The sequence below is a fragment of the Orycteropus afer genome, unplaced genomic scaffold (assembly GCF_000298275.1).
Source record: "Orycteropus afer afer isolate SDZICR_OR568_19922 unplaced genomic scaffold, OryAfe1.0 scaffold00037, whole genome shotgun sequence".
Taxonomy (NCBI): domain Eukaryota; kingdom Metazoa; phylum Chordata; class Mammalia; order Tubulidentata; family Orycteropodidae; genus Orycteropus; species Orycteropus afer.
The window spans coordinates 4,776,081-4,794,382 of record NW_006921624.1 but is presented as its reverse complement, the minus strand read 5'-3'; the positions used below and the strand labels follow the sequence as shown (position 1 = coordinate 4,794,382).

Genomic DNA, 18,302 nt, shown 5'->3' with positions numbered 1-18,302 from the left:
AGTCCACTTTTGTATCATTCCCTTCAAGGCTCAGGGGTCCAAGATTATCTTCTGTGTCTGTGTTAATTGGTTTCCCTTTTCTTTGTTGAAGAGCGTCTGTGCAGTCCTTCTGCCTAGTCCACCATCTTGCTGGAACTCCTCTCCATAAAATTCTATTGAAGAAATAGCTTATTGGGAAAACTATGATTTGAACATTCTTTTAGAACGTTAGGAGCTCTGGTGGCACAATGTTGCTTTCAAAAGCCTGTGGGTTAACACTCAACACTGTATCAATCATGAAAAAGATTTTTTTTTTTTGTTTTAATTTAGTTTCACTTTTTGAATGTTACTAAGGATAATGATTATTTTGAAGGTACTGATACAGGTTTAATTATGATGGAGTATGTATAATTTTTTTTAAACATATATGCATTTTATACTCCTGTAGAAAATAAATTCAGCCAATTTAGATAATGCAATCTAAAAATGTCTTAACTTGATAAACTTTAACTGAAAGAACAAATACCATCAAAGTAATGTTTTGACAGTATTTCCTTTCCATGTGGTAAGTCTGTATGTACTTAACTTCCTCTTAAAATCTTGTTGTTTCAGATCTCTGCCATGCTTATTCTGTTTTCCTAACATAATATCCAGTTTATATATACCATGGAACCACATGATGGAGAGATGTAAGTATGATTATAAAGTAATAACACCTATTTTTTTTATGACTAGAAAAGAAGGGGAAAACAGGCCTTAAAAGTTTAAATATCAACCAATGAAAGTCGAATAAACCAATTTAAGTTGATAAAGATCTCAGCACAAATAAATACCTGACTGACCTTTTTTTTTTCAAAATACCCCTTGGATCTCCAGATGGCATGTCATATACCCTGTAGCTTTGTCAAAATTGAAGATCTTCAAGGCTACCTTCAAATAATAAAATGATATGCCCTCAGTACCTAATAAATACATACCACACACTTTGTTCCAAATTTCTACTGAAAGGAGGAAAAAAAAAAAAGGTCAATTCTTGACACGTGTGAAAAAGAAATCCAAAGGGAGTAAGTTTTCTCTACAAAATTTTCATGGAAATCCCAACTGATCTCATAGGGACAGATAAAGGACAAAAGAAAACAAAAGTTAATTTACATTCTCTCCTCAGGACTGTTTTAAAAAAGAGGTAGAATCTTCCTTATGTGTTAATTTTTCCCAAGTGGAAAACATTCTTTAAAAGAATTCTTTAAACAAAAAGAACAGTCAATGAAGGACAGGTTCACAGGTCTTTGTGCCATAGGTGGGAAATAAATGACCTTTGTCATACGTTAAATATTCGTAACCACCCTGACCATACCCAAAAGTAAAACAACACATCTAGAATAGGTACAAATTATATACATTTATTTTTTTTAATAATTTTAAATAACACTCTGGTATAAATTCTTTCATATATTCAAATCATACACAAATTTAGAAATGCATCATGAAGCCTAGTACAGCGTATGTATGAGATACGTTTTTAAGTTTGTGTTAGGATTTTAGTGACATAAACACAAGTCTGATGTTTCAGAAACATTTCCTAATTGCTTTGGCTGAAATTTAACATTGTACAGAGTGCTTGTGCCTAGCATCGAGACTTGCTTTTAAACCCTTTAGCTTCTGGGTTGAGGCAGATGCGGAGCTCTGGGCTCACAACCTAGAGGAGCTGTCGCAGTTTCTGCGTGTGTGCAAGTAACAGGGAAGAAAGGTCCCTGATTGCCTTCAAAAAAGCATCATTTTAATGATCCGTAATCTTTAGGCCATTTGATATTATTTGACTCTTTCAGATGAGTTAATGTGGTCTTCCTGCTGCCCCTGTGGCAGTCATTGGTGCAGGGTCAAGAGAAACATACATTAACCTTCCATTAGTCTCCTGCACACATCACCCTCATTCTAGCTCCCGAGTTCCTTCTCTACAGGTCATAACAGACCAACAGTTCTTTGTGGATGAGATCAGAAGTGTTTCCCCTGCTCTAACAGATTACTGTGGGCTTCTTTTTACTTCTCTGAGCTTTCTGTCAGAGAGCTTTCTTTTGAGACGTATAATTTCAACTCCCACCCACATACCCCAAAATATAAGAACCAGGGGGTGTTCATCGTAAGTGGCGTTATGTTGACCATATGTCCTGGCTGGACCAAGGTGGACAATCTAACAACCCAGTTCCAATTGAAGCTGTCAAGGGGAAGTAAAGATGCTTTCAGCTCTGTCTCTAAATCAGCACAAGGGCTAGAGGTCCTGACAGCGCTCAGCTGACCAAAATGAATGAGGGGATCACTGTGTTGCTTTAATGGTCATTTTTCCAGGGAATATTCAAACTAGAGTCAAGAGAAGCAATGTAATTTGAGGATCCTACAAATGCTCCCCAAAAAGTCTCTCTCCTCCCATCCCATGACTGTTCAGCGCTCCCCTTAAAATCCAGGTATTCCTGGGAAGATGAATGCTTTAGGCCTGCAAGACTTTAATATAATGAAGCTTAGCTTTATTACCACTTTTCTCTGTAAGTGGAGAAATTCCATTAATAGCAGAGCTCCGGTTGCTAGAGGATAGAGGGAGGAAGGGGAAAGTCAGAGAGGACAAAGATTTCTTAACATTATCTAGGGCATCTTATTATCAGAAATGTATATGGATTTACAAAGGTGAATTAAAGGTAAAAGTATCACTTAATAGCAAGCGGTCTGTATCTGTCATTTATCAATACAATTCAATCAATCTTATTTAAAAATAAACACACTTACAAACCTTAGAAAAAATTATTTCAGTATCAGGCTTTCTGAAGGACTGACGGGACGCTGCTGCCGGATGCCACAGCCGACGGGGATCAGGCCTTTAGAGGAAAAGACACTCCATACTATTTTTCCAGTCTGATTTCAGTGGTAGGTCACTTCATAATTGACTTATATTTTAGAATAAAATTATTTCCACAAGCAAAAAGCCAGGAACACTAAAGTATATTAAAAAAAAAGAAAACTTAAGACCTTAATTTTTTTTCCATTGGGAAAAATGAAGAACATGACCTAGGAGATATTAGCAAGTACTTAAAAGATAAACATTCTCTCCAATTCAATTTTTGCAATACCGTTTAAGGTCTGTTTTAAGGAATTGCTACCTATTCAAAATCCTAACTATTTTGCTTTGGCTCTAGACTCTTAACAAAAACACTCCTTCTTTCTTAACTGGGTTAACTCTTGCTTAACAAGGATTTATTTCTCGCTGTCCTCAGATCCTGACTTTTTTGGGAAGTGGGTATCTGGGAGGGGCTTGATGTTAAGCACTCAGCTGCTAGCTGAAAGGTTGGTAGTTCAAACCCACCCAGTGGGAGAAAGACCTAGTGATCTGCTCTGTAAAGATTCCGGCCCAGAAAACACTATGGGACGGGTCTGCTATGGGTGAGAATCGACGGCACCTAACAACAACAGTGCATCTGGGAGAGAGGCAGCTCTGTGGGATTCGCAGTGGAAAGTCTGCACAGGCATGTGCTAGGAAAGACAAGTTCATTTTAACAAAGTATGAACTGGCAGTACTGTTTTCTTATCTCTAATACCAGCTTCAGATAGTAAACCTCCTGTACTTCCAGCAGTGCGACCCTGGGTTGCATGGTAATTAAAAACGTGTAGAAACATTCACAGAAGAGACTATTCCTCCCAGCCTTCTTGTGTCGTGAGTAGCCAACTTCTGTATTATAGTGGAAAGAACGTGTGCTTTGGAGTTACGAGTCCTGACGTCAAGCCTATAATGACACATGCAGGGCAGCCTTGGGCAAGATAGTTAACCCCTCAGTCTCCTTACGTATAAAAGGGAGACAATAATTATTTCCTCAGCTACAAGGAGGAACAAAGGACACACATACAGAAAAGTGCTTTGCAAACTTCGAAGGGCTATAACTCACGATCACTGAGTCAATTCTGACTCATACTGACACCCATTGGGTTTCCAAGGCTATAAATATTTATGGAAGCAGACTGCCCCATCTTTCTTCCACAGAGTAACTGGTTGGTTCAAACCACTGGCCTGTTGGTTAGCAGCCAAATGCTTTAACCACTATACCAGCAGAGCTCCTTGCAAAGGGCTATAAGAAATGTGAAATAACTTTAAGGTGCTATTGTTGTTACATGCCTGCGAGTTGGACCCGACTCATAGCGACCCCTCCTTGGGTTTCTGAGGCAGTATCACTACGAAATAGTGCCCAACCTTCCTTCCGAGGAGTGGCTGGTGGCTTTGAACCACCAGCCTTCTGGTTAGCAGCCAAGTGCCTTAGGCACCACGCTACCAGAGCTTTAAGGTAATGTAATGCATCTTCTTATGAGCAATGGCCAAAATATGCAGAGCACACCAGGCCATCAAAGGTAGACGACCTGCTTGTACATCCTCCAGAGCATCATCTCCAAACCCTGAGGACAACCTGGGGACCTCCTACAGAAGAATGAGCAGTTTCCAGGGTTTTCTCTGGGGATGTCAGGCAAAGGCGTCAACTTGGATGTCCTGGGTCAAATCTAATAGAAAGTCTTTACTCTTTTTTTTTTTTTTTTAAACCACCTTACAGTTTGCTGCTGCTCCTAGTCATATCTATTTTTGACTTCTGGCCACCTTCTCTGGCTTAATCTACAATTTGTCAATATCATAATACATGAGAATAACAGTGCATGGCCTCTAGGAAAAAAAAAAAAAAAAAAAAAACTGCATCTAAAAGCAAAGACTAACTAATACACCCAATACAGAGCTACCCTCTAACTGGACAAGAAGATGGGAGAAACGCAGCACCTCCAGGAGACGGCACCCACCTCACGGCAGATGAGTAACAGGGTACGCAGAAATGGAGGCAGGCGTATTTAGTGGATTGTGGCGCACGGGCATAGAAATATTTCACAGGCATGAAAACTGGGGATCCCACATGCTATGATGGCTTTTCTTTTTGAGCGAAAATATTTCTAATTCCTTTGGAAGACTATTTTTTGTGTTTAGGGAAAAAAAAAGCTTTTTCAAAATAAGGATCTGTTTCACATTAATCTATGTAAATGTGAAGTCTTATATAGAGTGGCTAGAGTTTAACTGGGTGAGTAGTTTGGGGGTGTATGATCTATGTCCCACCTTAACAAACATTGACTTCAAAATGTATTGCTTGAATCTACACCCTTTGTAAGTCAAAGGGCATATAACTTGACTTTTGGATTGAGAAAGGGAAAGAAAGATTAAAAACATTCAGCCTCTTACAAATGTCAACAATGTCCAAAGAGGGACTAAAAATGACTGATGCTCACCAGAGTCCCAGCTCTAGCAATACTGCCATCTATTTTACAATATTTTAACCAATCCAATCCTAATATTTTCTTTTTACAATGCCATTAACTGCTGTACAAATAAATTCTAGATAAAATATGACACGATTTTTTTTTACAAGTAGATACAAATGTTGACCAAATATGCTACATTAACTATGTACACCTGATTTCTCTGGAGGCAGGAATATTCCTTATTTTCAGACAACTGATCATTTACACTGAGACCCTGAGGAGGACTGCCCGCTTCCACTCCTAGACGCTGCCTTCCTTCTCTCTCTACCGTTAGAAGCTTATGCTGTGCTTTAATGCCTCATTGAGCAAGAATCCTGGAAGGAGAAATGAAACCCTTCTAACGATCTTCTTGGGACTTCTCTGCCCCTATTTTAGAAACAATCGAGATTGCTTCTTGTGATACACTCTGGAAATGAGCTTTTCCCCAATGACATCTTTTAATACATTAAAATGAATTTCATCCCTGACCCCCCCTTTAAAAAAAAAAAAAAGTGTTTCAGGAATGGAGATGAAGTCTTTCAGCAGTCTTTTCCCTCTCCACATCCACCATTCTGTTAAAGGTGGTTTGGTGAACACTTTCCCAAGAGTCTGGATGTCAAAGTGAATTTGGGCTGTACAATGTGGTTTAGCTTTTCTATACACCCACGTAGTTTGGTACAAAAATATACTTTACTTCAAGTCCTTAACAACAGTGAATGCTTCAGATCTTCAGGGGAAACTATGACTATTAGGCTAAGTGCATTACAAATTTGTACCCGAAAATTTCAGATGCATTATTTGCCTTTGCTTGCTCAGCAAACTCTATCCAGGCTTTGTCTGGCCAAAGGGCTGATGCTGTCTTAGTATGTACTGTGGTTTAACAATCCAGGAGAATGGGTCTGTCTCCCTAGGCTTTGTAGTTATGCATGGGTGTTGTCAGGGTCAGTTGTCCATTGGGAGCCACTTCATTGCCATCATCTTCCAACAATCCTGACACATCTGCATTGGGAATGCTGTCATGGTAGCTGCTGAAACTGATATTGTCTTCTTTCAGCTCGATGGTCCAAAAGGGGGCATTCAATTTCCGGTTTTGGTACTCCCGGTACATATAGACAGCCCCCACAAATCCCATCAGCAGCACCACCACAATGATGATGACTGTCAAAATGATGATGTTAAACTGGGTCCATGATACATCAGCTAAAGCTGAAGTACTGTTTTCAGAAGAGCTTACTGAAAAGATAGTCTGCAGGGTGGTGGGGGCAACTGTACTATTTATAACAGGGGTGGGCACTGATGTGGTCAAAGAGGCATTGGAAACCAAAATGGTTGAACCTTCAGGTGTTGGAACAATAACTTCTGAAAATAAAAAACAGAGAATGAAATGTAAAAGACAAAATTATTCAGCTTTGAGAAACAATAAAAGAAATACACATGGGAGTGGAAGTTGATGTGGGATGTTGATATGATATTTTTCTTTAAGGTAATGCAAGTTAAAGACAGTTTTTAAAGAAATATAATGACAAAAGTCAGAGTCTGGAAAGCTAGGCTACCACGTTCATGGCTCTTCTCTAACACATGTTGTTGTTGTTATGTGCCGTCGAGTTGGACCCAACTCATAGCAACCCCTCCTTGGGTTGCCCAGGCAGTATATCACCACGGAAGTAGATTGCCCAACCTGCCTTGCAAGGAGTGGCTGGTGGGTTTGAGCTGCCAGCCTTCTGGTTAGCAGCTAAGTGCCTTAGGCACTATGCTACTCAGAGCTCATATAAAATCTATATTAGATCTTAGGAAAAATTCCAATGTTGTAGTTTTCTACCCTTCTTTACTCTTAGATAGATTAGTACAAATTCTTGAGAAGTCAGTAAATATGTCACTACTGAGTTCTAAATTACTTGGTTAAAAGTGACAGGGAAAGTTGGTAATCATTTGAACTAAAATAAGTCCAACATGTTGTTGTTACGTGCCATCGAGTCGGACCTGACTCATAGTGACCCTTACTTGGGTTTCCAAGGCAGTAACACTACAGAAGTAGATTGCCCCATCTTCCTTCCGAGGAGTGGCTGGTGGGTTTGAACCGCCAGCCTTCTGGTTAGCAGTCAAGTGCCTTAGGCACTATGCTACCAGAGCTCCAATGTATCTGATAGCATTTCACAAGGGTAAAATTCTTCCTCAAATGAAGTGAAAACAAAATTGGAAAAACTGTGCTTTTAGTTATATCTAAAAAACACAATTTAAATGTCCAAAGTTGATGTCAGCCATGGGAGAAAACAGCCTTCCTTTCATTCCGTGCGTAATTCTTCCTTTGTGTAGATTATAGCTCTTTTATAATTACGGTACTATACTTTTTAACTCTGATGGCTGTAAAGCTTAGTGAAAAGACTTTGAAATCAAAAAGAACTGTGTGCCTGTAGATAAGTCAGTCTTTTTAAACTTGAGCTTCTTCATTTGTAAAATGGGAATAATAATATCTACTTTGCAGAGTTCTTGGGAAGGATTAAATGAGATGACGTACTATACAAACATCATCACATTTAATGTTGGCAGTGCCTGGCACATAGTAGGCACCCAATAAACAATTCTTACCAACATTCATTCAGCATCTATTAGGATATAAAAGATTAGTTTGTAGAAGAGCACAGTCTAATCATTCTATGACCAAATAAAACCTGAATACCTGTCATTCACCCTAAATGTATAATCATCACTAATTTTATATGAACCCTTACTTAATTTCTCTGTAAGAAACACTTTCCTACGTAAATAACTTTTTCTTTTAAAAACCAGAATCAAAAGGATTTTTATATACTTAAATATCCAAATGAATATTCTTATTATTTCCTCCATCATACATGATGAAACAGGCCCAAAGTTAGTATAGATGCTAGAATGAACTCTAGTTTCTCAGCTGGGCCTTCTAACAAGATGATAGGTCCCTGCTTGGAAAGACCTTTGATGACCACTGAAGTGATGAGAATACAGGAAGTAAAGGATAAAAGAAATGATAGGACTTTTAAATTATTAACAGAAAAAAAAAAAAAAAAAAAGAACAGAAAATGTGAGAATACTGCAATGATTTTTGTCTTGGTCCTCAAATTTCAGGAGTTGACTTTGGAGTGTCAGGACAGCAGCAGGAATAGAAGAAAACTCTTTATGCAAATATCTATCAAATCTATGTCCAGAAATCTCTTCTGATGGGATTGGAAGATTTTACAAAGCTAAAGGTGCTGTCCTCAAATTTTCATTGCTAGGCTTAAATATTAAATTTACAACTTGAGGTGAAGTTTTACCTTTCTTGATGCAATTTCCCTCGAGGTCTGGAACATAACCTTCTAGGCAGTTCTCACACCAAAACCCAGTTGTGTTATGGAGACAGTTAATGCATTCACCACTCTCAGGCTTGCAAATCTTTGGGGTTTTAACTGGGTCCACATGGCCATGACATTGGCACTTTACACAGATGCTGTCAGAATTGTAATAGCCATTTTCACATTTATTGCAGTTCTGGCCCGTGTAGCCATCTTTACATTGGACACATTTAGGTTCCAATTCACCCAATTCTAAAAGAGACAGAACACCAGTATAATTTAGTACAGTCTAAATGACAATTAAAATTGCAAAACAACTACCAGTCCTCAAAAAAAACGTTTACAAACCTTTTGTCCGTTCTATTGGTACTACTGATTTTTAACAGCTTCTTTGAAACATACTCATGTATCATACAACTCACACATTTAAAGGGTACAATTCAGTGTTTTTCAGTATAGTCAGAGTTGTGCAACTGAGAAAGAATTTTAATTTACCATTTACTATCCCAATCCTCAGAAGGAAGATGGGGCAATCTACTTCTGTAGCGATACCGCCTGGGAGACCAAAAGAGGGGTCACTATGAGTTGGGTCCGACTCAACACCACATAACAACAGCAACAATCCCAATCGGTAGTATGATCTCAAGTAAGTTACTAATCTCTGGACCTCAGTTTTCCATCTTTATAATAAAGGAATTGAGCCCGGTGATACATAGATTGCTTTTTTGCAGTAAAAGATGGCAGTTGAATGAATTCAACATCCATTCAAACAATGGTATGCAAAAAAACAAACAAAAAACTCAACAAAAGAGCATACTCCTTGTTCTGAAGGAGATTATAGCTCATAAGCACCGTATATGTGCACCACTGTTGTGTGGCAACACACTATATACCAACAGTAACTAATGTGGAAAAAATGTTTGATAAAAATAGACTGAAAAAATTGAGATCAAGGATCGTAAAAGTCTTTCATGTATAGACCAGCTGGACTTCAAGACATGACATTCAATGGTCAGAGTACAACTGCCTCATAGGGTGGAACAAGGCTGTAAATCTTTATGGAAGCAACTGTCTCACCTTTCTCCCACAGAGCATCTGGTGGTTTAGAACCTCTGGCCTTTCGGTTAGCAGCCAAATGCTTTAACCACTGTGTCACCAGAGCTCCCAGAACTATGTACAGTGGATGCAAAAGAGTGGGAACACTTACTCTTACAGTGGGAGAATATCAGCAAAGGCTTCAGAGACGAGGTGATATAAAAGCTGAGGCTTGCACTGAGTGTTGACATTTAGCAGATGGTTAGGAGAAGGAAGGATATTTCAGATAAAGGGATCGTTATAAGCAAAGGTACAGAAATGTTTAAACAACTTTTAGATCAAGGAACTTGTTAGAAATGGCAGAAACAGTAAAAGGGAGAAGTGGAACATATTCTCCTTATGATCACAAAGAGATAGAACTCAGTGGTTTCCATTTTTTTTTTTTTAAGTGAAGAACATTCCTACCCACCCAAATAAAATTTTGCTCATTACCCAAAACGTAAAAAAGGTTAAGTGCTTCTCTAGTCAAAATAAGAGATAGAAATCTGGAATTCACTTCTATTCCTCTCAACACTCAACACTCACTCCAACTAAGAGGAAACCATGAGGCAACTCAGAGTAAATCTAGGGCTCACAGGAACACAATGTAAAAACCATTGGACTAAAATGCTCATCTTCTAACTATGAGCATTTTTCCAAAACTTACAGTGATCCATAATTGTGTTTAGCTGTTACAATTCTTAAGAGTCTTAGGATGACACATGAAGTTTCTAAAACCTATACTCAAAAAACTTTGAGACCCAAAACCCTTCTTCAAAAGAACAAAGTAATCACTTGGAAAACACATAATTTGAGGGTGGAGATAGTAGGGAGTTAACTCCTGAGACAAGGTGGGGGAGTTTGTATGGAAATAGAGATGAACCAAGACTTGCTAGGAATGGTTAATTGTTGAGAATAGATGATGGATATATTAGATTAATTATATTGATTATTCTCTCTGCTTTTGTATTAAAAAATAAAAAGAATACCACCAAGAATATTGTTTACTACTACTTGTCTACTAGTTTGTCATACTGTGACAGCTTATATGTTGCTGTGTTTCAGGAAGCTATGCCATTAATATTTCCAATACCAGCAGGATCATTTATGATAGACAGATTTCAATGGAGCTTCTAGACTAAGACAGACTAGGAAATAGGACCTACTTCTGAAAAAAAAAAAAACAAGGCCAGTGAAAACCTTAAAGAACCTTACAGCAGAACACTGTTTGATATAGTGACAGAAGATGAGTCCCTCTGTTTAGAAGGCATTCAGATTATGACTAGGGAAGAACTGCCTTCTAAAAGTAGAGCCAACCTTAATGACATAGACCGAGCACAGTTTTTAAGACATTCATTTGCTGATGTGACATGACTCAAAATGAGAAGACATAACTGCAAACGTCTATTAATAATTGGAATGTGGAAAGTATGAAGTATGAACCATGGAAAATTGGAAGTTGTCAAAACTGAAATGGAATGCTTGAAGATCAATATCCTAGGCATTAGTGAACTGAAATGGACTACTATTGGCCATTTTGAATAGGACAATCATATAATCTACTATGTTGGGAATGATAAATTGAAGAGGACTGGTGTCACATACATTGTCAAACAGAATTTTCAAGATCTACCCTGTCAATGGCAGGGAAAAAAATATTCATATGCCTATAAGAAAGACCAATTATTCAAATTTAATACACCAACTACTAATGCCGAGGATGAAGAAACTGAAGATTTTAACCAACATTTGTAGTCTGACATTGATCAAACATGCAATCAAGATGTATTGAATATAACTGGTGACTGGAATGCAAAGGTTGGAAACAAAGACAAAGGATCAGTAGTTGGAAAATGTGGCCTTGGTGATAGAAACAATGTCAGTGTGGTGAATTGCTTGATGTGGTCCTTCTAGCCACTGTCCTCCATTCTGTGATGTACTGTAAATCCTATTATCCATGCCTGTTTGGAGTGGTGTGGTAGTTAAGGTCAGGTATCAACTTGGCTGGACAGCTGGGAGTAGTTGTTCCCTATAATGACTGGCAATCGGCTCTATGATGGGATTTGCCTTGAGCTGCTGATTGTTAAAGCCATCCACTTAGGTTATTTCTGTTGGGGCAACACAGGTGGAATATATCTTGAGTCCTGCCTTGTTGGAGGGTATAATTCAAGTCACCACCCTTAGCTTCCTTGAGGGGTATACCTACAAATCTCCTGGGAAGGTTCACCCTCCTCTTGCTCCTGTTTTGTGTTTTGGCTCATCCTCATTTCACCCCTGGACTTGGGACAGCAGCTATCATCTGATCTGCTGATCAAGGTTCATCAAACCCCAAGAATTGGAAGGATCCTCCAGACCCACTCACGGACCTGGGACTCGCCAGTCTGGCAGCCTCCAACACTACTATGTGAGACAATCCTTTGGGTGTCTGTGAGTTCTATGAGGCATTACAGTGAAATACAGAACCCTAAGATGGGGGAAATTACTGGGAGGAGGAGTTAATGTCTGAAATAATGGAGTGGCATGGTAGTTTGGACATTTGGGACATCTTTAACCTCCGCCTCATGGGGACCGGCCTTGTGCTGATCTGAGAGAAATTGTTCAAGCAGTCAGAGATCATATGATAGAATTTTGCAAGACCAATGACTTATCTAAGGGAAATACCTTTTTCAACATGAGATTAGACATATAGATCTCACTAGATGGATGCACAGGAATTAAATTGACTAAATTTAATTAAAATTAAATTACAATGGAGAAGCTCAATATCATCAGTCAGAACAAGGCCAGGGGCTGACTGTAGAACAGACCATCATCAATTGTGCATACACAAGTTTAAAGTAAAGTTGAAGGAAATTAAAACAAGTCCATAAAAGCCAACGTAGCGTATGACCTTGAGAATATCCCACCTGAATTTAGAGACCATCTCAAGAATAGATTTGATGTATTTTACACTAATGACTAAAAACCACACAACTTGTGAGATGACATCAAGGGTATCATACATGAAGAAAGTAAAAGGTCATTGAAAAGATAAGAAAGAAAGAAAAGACCAGAATATATGTCACAAGAGACTCTGAAACTTATAAATGCAGAATAGCTAAAGGAAACAGAAGAAATGATAAAGTAAAATACCTAAACAGAAGATTTCAAAGGGTGGTTCAGGAAGACAAAGCATTGAATTAAGTAAAATGTGCAAAGACCAAGAGCTGTAAAATCAAAAGGGAAGGAGACATTTGATATTTCTCAAGCTGAAAAACTGAAGAAAAAATTCAAGCCTCAAGTTGCAATATTCAAGGATTCTGGGCAAAATGCTGAACAATGCAGGAAGCATCAAAAGACGATGGAAGGAATACACAGAGTGACTGCATCAAAAAGAATTGGTCAACATTCAACCATTTCAGGAGGTAGCAGATAATCAAGAATCGACGATACTGAAGGAAGAAGTCCAAGCTGTACTGAAGGCATTTGTGTAAAACAAGGCTCTAGGAATTGAAGAAACACCAAATGAGATGTTTTACAAACAGATGCAACACTGGAAGCAGTCACTTGTCTACACCAAGAAATTTGGAAGACAGCTACCTGATAAACCACTGGACTAGAAGAGATCCATATTTGTGCCCACTCCAAAGAAGGGTGATCCAAGGAATGTGGAAATTATTGGACAATATCATTAATATCATATACAAATAATATTTTAAATTCAAAAATGGTTGTAGCAGTACATCAACAGGGAATTGCCAGAAATTCAAGATGGATTCAGAAGAGGATGTGGAATGAGGGCTATCATTGCTAATGTCAGATGGATCTTGGCTGAAAGCAGAGAATACCAGAAGTTGTTTACCTGTGGTTTATTGACTATGCAAAGGCAGTCAGCTGTGTAGATTATAACAAATTATGGATAACACTACGAAGAATGGGAATTCCATAACACTTAATTTTGCTCATGTGGAACCTGTACTTAGACTAAGAGGCAATCATTCAAAGAGAACAAAGGGATACTAGGTGGTTTAAAATCAGGGAAGGAGTGTATCAGGGTTGTATCTCTTCCCCATACTTATTCAATCTGTGTGCAGAGCAAATAATTCAAGTAACTATATGAAGGAGGTCACTCCTCGGAAGGAAGGTTGGGCAATCCTACTTCCGTAGTGATACTGCCTCGGAAACCCAAGGAGGGGTCGCTATGAGTCGGGGCCAACTCGACGGCACATAACAACAACAACAACAACATATGAAGGAGGTGACATCAGGATTTAAGGAAGACTCATTAACAACCTGCAATATACAGATGAAACATTTTTCTTGCTGAAAGTGAAGAGGACTTAAAGCACTTACTTATGAAGATCAAAGACTACAGCCTCAGTATGGATTACATCTCAACATAAAAACTACAAAAATCCTCACAACTGGACCAATAAGCAACATCATGATAAAGGGAGAAAAATTTAAAGTTGTCAATTTTGTTTTACTTGGATGCATAATCAATACCCGTGGATGTAGCAGTCAAGAAATAGAACATATTACGCTAGGTAAATCTGCTGCAAAAGACTTCTCTAAAGCATTAAAAAGCAAAGATGTCTCTTTGAGGACAATGGTGTGGCTAACCCAAGCCATGGTATTTTCAGTTACCTCATATGCATCCAAGGAGCTGTGGCAGCATAGTGCCTAAGGCATTTGACTGCGAACCAGAAGGCTGGCAGTTCAAACCCCCTAGCCACTCCTCGGAAGGAAGGTTGGGCAATCTACGTCCGTAGTGATACTGCCTCAGAAACCCAAGGAGGGATCACTATGAGTCAGGTCCAACTCAATGGCACATAACAACAACAACATATGCATGCAAAAGCTGGACAATGAGGAAGGAAGACCAAAGAAGAAGTGATGGCTTTGAATTTGGTGTTGGTGAAGAATATATACTATACCACAGATTGGCAGAAGAACTAACAAGTTTGTCTTGGAAGAAGTATAGCCAGAACGCTCCTTAGAAGAGTGGATGGTGAGACTTTGTCTCACATACTTTGGACATGTTTTCAGAGGGATTGATCCCTGGAGAAGGACATCATGCTTGGTAAAATAGAGGGTCAGTGAAAAAGAGGAAGACCCTCAACAAGATGGACTGACACAGTGGCTGCAACAATGGACTCAAATGTAGCAACAATTGTGAGGATGGGGCAAGACCAGACAGCGTTTTGTTCTATTTATTCATAAGGTAGCTCTGAGTCGAAACTAACTTGATGGCATCTAACAACAACAGCAATAACTTTTGTATATGTTTCCAAAATTTCCATCCTTTTTTTTTTAAAAAGAAAATTAATATGTCAGTTATTGCCACCAAAATACGTGTTACAGTAGAATAAATCTTTTAAAATTTTTACTATTTGAATAAAATATATAGGTTTAGTTGTTAGCTCCTTTTATTATTACATTCTGACATCCATTACTTGGTTTGCAACACAAACTAGTTTTAATTTACAAGAAACAGGTTTTCATGAAGCCCCCAAGACCACAGCCCCTAGTTGTCCTTCAGGCCTAGAACTAAACTCACTCCCATGACTTCCAGCCAAACAATAGACAGGCAAGTACGGTGAACATTTACATCAGGAAGATAGGATCTTTAGAACAATCGATTGTAAGACAACAGAAAGGCAGTTCAGACAGGGGTATAGTTCAGACGCAGGAATGTATAGGAAAGAAAAACACAGGGAAGAGGTAACTACAGGGAGTAAGTGGAGAAGAGAGCTGTTACTTTGTAGGGATTGCAGTCAATGTCATGAAATAAACTGTGTATCAACTGCTGTATGGAAAATGAATTTGCTCTGTAAACTCACTTAAATCACAGTAAGAATTAAAAAGACATTACTCTATAGATATAATTAATCACCATTACTTAGTACCCAGGAAGAACTAATTAGTGAATATAACCATTAAATAAGTGAGCAATCAACTTCTGGATCAGAAGCTTCCCATTTTCTTCATCTCGAAATTTCTGATTATGTTAAAGCATTTGATAGCTTTTTAGACATTTTAAGTCTCTATTCACTTACGTCTTTGGAGTAGATTGTAAGGCAAACCTTTGTTGTTTTTTATAACTCCCTTTCACTTCGAGCATCCAGAGCATTATTCATCAAAGCCATTTATCCCTCATGATAACCGATTGCTATCTTCCCCTTAAAGTGAAGATTTAGAGAAAGGTCTTACTTAAGAAGCAAGTGCCTGTGGATGTCACTGCTGAACAAGGGCAGCGAAGACATTCTCTAGTGGCATTAGGGCTCTGATAAAATCCTTCTTTACATTCTTCACAGTGATCCCCTTTGCTATTTCCCTGGCAGTTTAAACAAACACCTGAAAGAAAAAAAAATAAATGAAAAGGTAAAGATTAACTCTAAAAAAGTTGTAATTTTGAAAAATCATGCCTGCAGTAAGAGTTAACCAGAAAAAAAGTGGTAAGTATTGCACAGAGTTGAGTTCCTATCCCATTCTATTTCTGTAAGTTCTAAATTGTAAACCCTTTAGAGAAAGGCTAGGTACATTGGTGCACCTTGAAAATATTATGATAAATGAAGAAGTCAATCACAAATCCACACAGATAAAAAGTAGGTTAGTGATTAACTACAAACCAAAAGCAGGCTAACTATTTGCAAAGGAAAAAAATGAAAACAATCTAAATATCTAGTAATAGAATAACATAAATTTTGGTACTTTTATAATCAGGATACTCTAGTAAACTAACTAAACTACACTTATATGTATTAACATGTATAAAGCTTAAACATTTTGGTCAGAAAAAAACAAATGCAGAAGGATAATACTTATGCAAAACCATACTAAGCAACACTAAGTATATGGATACACCATCCAGTAAGCATATGAATACACTTGCTCTGATTATCTCTGTGGTAGGAGAGAGAAAACTAGGACTTGGGAAGATCCCAACTTTATGTGAAATGTTCTACTTCAAATATATAACTACATCACATATGTATAAATATGAAGCAAAATGCAAAAATGTTAGTATTTATCAATTCTGCGTGTGGATACATAGAATTTGTTATATTATTCTTCATGTGTTTTAATATTTAAAAATCAAAATAAAACAAATTAATAAAGAAAATTAAAAGGAAGAGGGCAAGCAAATCTATACTTTAAAATATCACTCCTCTGGTACTCTATTAAAAGGGTGTCCCACCAACACTGAAGCAGCATGACATCTGAAAACAGGAAATGAGACGTGTAGTGTAATTTACATTGCTTCTTTAGGGGGCCACAGAGATTCAAAGGGACACTTACAACTACTGTTACAGAAATAAAAGAGTAAATATTCTACATAGAAATCTAAGAAGATTTTTACATAATAAGCTAAATACTGTTCAATGATAAAAGTATTAACAGTTTTGTGATTTGATTTCTTTGTATTAGTGAAATAGTTACAAAAAAGAGAAGAGAAAATGAGGCTGAGAAAACAAATGGTCTGACAACTGAAGCAAGAGCTGAAAAACCAAAAAAATAAAATGTTATTAACATTTATGTCAGATCTCAATTTTCAACTGATTACAAAATTCCCCAAAATGTTATGAACTTAACAGAAAAGACACCATCAAAACTTTATTACAGAACATTTAACTCTGAATTAAACTTTCAAGTAAATATCATCACTTTTATTCATATCATTTTTCAAGGCCTGATGGTGATGATTTTTTCACACATACAGCAAAGTAGCAATATATTCATAGAGTCATAAACACTTGGGTGTTGGCTTCTTTCCAGATCATCTCATATCCTGTTGTTGTTTTTATGTGCCATCGAGTCAGAACCGACTCATATATCCTGATCCCTCTATAAATATGTGTCTTTGGAATAATGAAAATAGCTAGAAAATTACAGATTTCAAGTACAATAATTAAATAATCTTAAATGCCCAAAGTGTTCTGCAGATTGGAAGAGTCAACACCTGTATTGTGTGTAAAATCTATCTACCTACTCTCCCCCTATTAAATGCGTTCAATGGAAATATCTTTTAAGGAAAGAAGTTCTGATCAATGCTAAACTTTAGTATAAAAATACCTCAAAAAGTGAAGAAAATCAAGGGCATTTGGAAACAATTAGTCCAAGGATATGATGGGCCTCGAGACCAGAAGAACTAAATAATACCTGGCTATCAATGCCAACCACTTGGGAAGGGATCAAAACTGGAGATCCTGGATAGAGTGGGAGGAAAATGTGGAACAAAACTCAAAAACACAATAATGACTAGAATTACTAGTCAAATGGAGTCTGGTGGGACCCCCAAGACTATAGCCCTGGGATACCCTTCGGGCCTAGGATAGGACTCACTCCCAAGGACTGGCCCTCACCCCAACAGCAGAAAGACTTACATGCATGCAGAACATCCAACTCAGGGTGATGCACCCATCTATTCTACAAGACACACCCTTGGAGCAATCGGCCATGGGATACCAGACAGGCAGCATTCACATGGCGGGAAAGCTGGACAGTTTAGAAGGGCACAGGAAGGGAGGGGTCACAAGGAACGGAGGGCAGGAGAGTGGGCTAGGGTTAGGGACGGTAATCAGGGTGTGAAATCAAATTTACACAAACTGTTGATTGTAAAACAAATCCTGCTCTGTAAATTTGCACCCAAAG

At 38.0% G+C, this 18,302-nt stretch overlaps 1 protein-coding gene across 1 annotated transcript in view; it reads right to left on the bottom strand.

The window, feature by feature from the left end:
* Positions 1 to 6,193: 6,193 nt before the first annotated feature.
* Positions 6,194 to 18,302, bottom strand: part of MEGF9 (multiple EGF like domains 9) — a 151,739-nt gene continuing 139,630 nt past the window's right edge. The window contains exons 4-6 of the mRNA XM_007936669.1: positions 15,861 to 16,004; positions 8,577 to 8,846; positions 6,194 to 6,645 (exon numbers count right to left, since the gene is read on the bottom strand). Of these exons, the coding sequence (XP_007934860.1) occupies positions 6,194 to 6,645; positions 8,577 to 8,846; positions 15,861 to 16,004 (866 nt within the window). The remainder of the gene's footprint in view (positions 6,646 to 8,576; positions 8,847 to 15,860; positions 16,005 to 18,302) is intronic.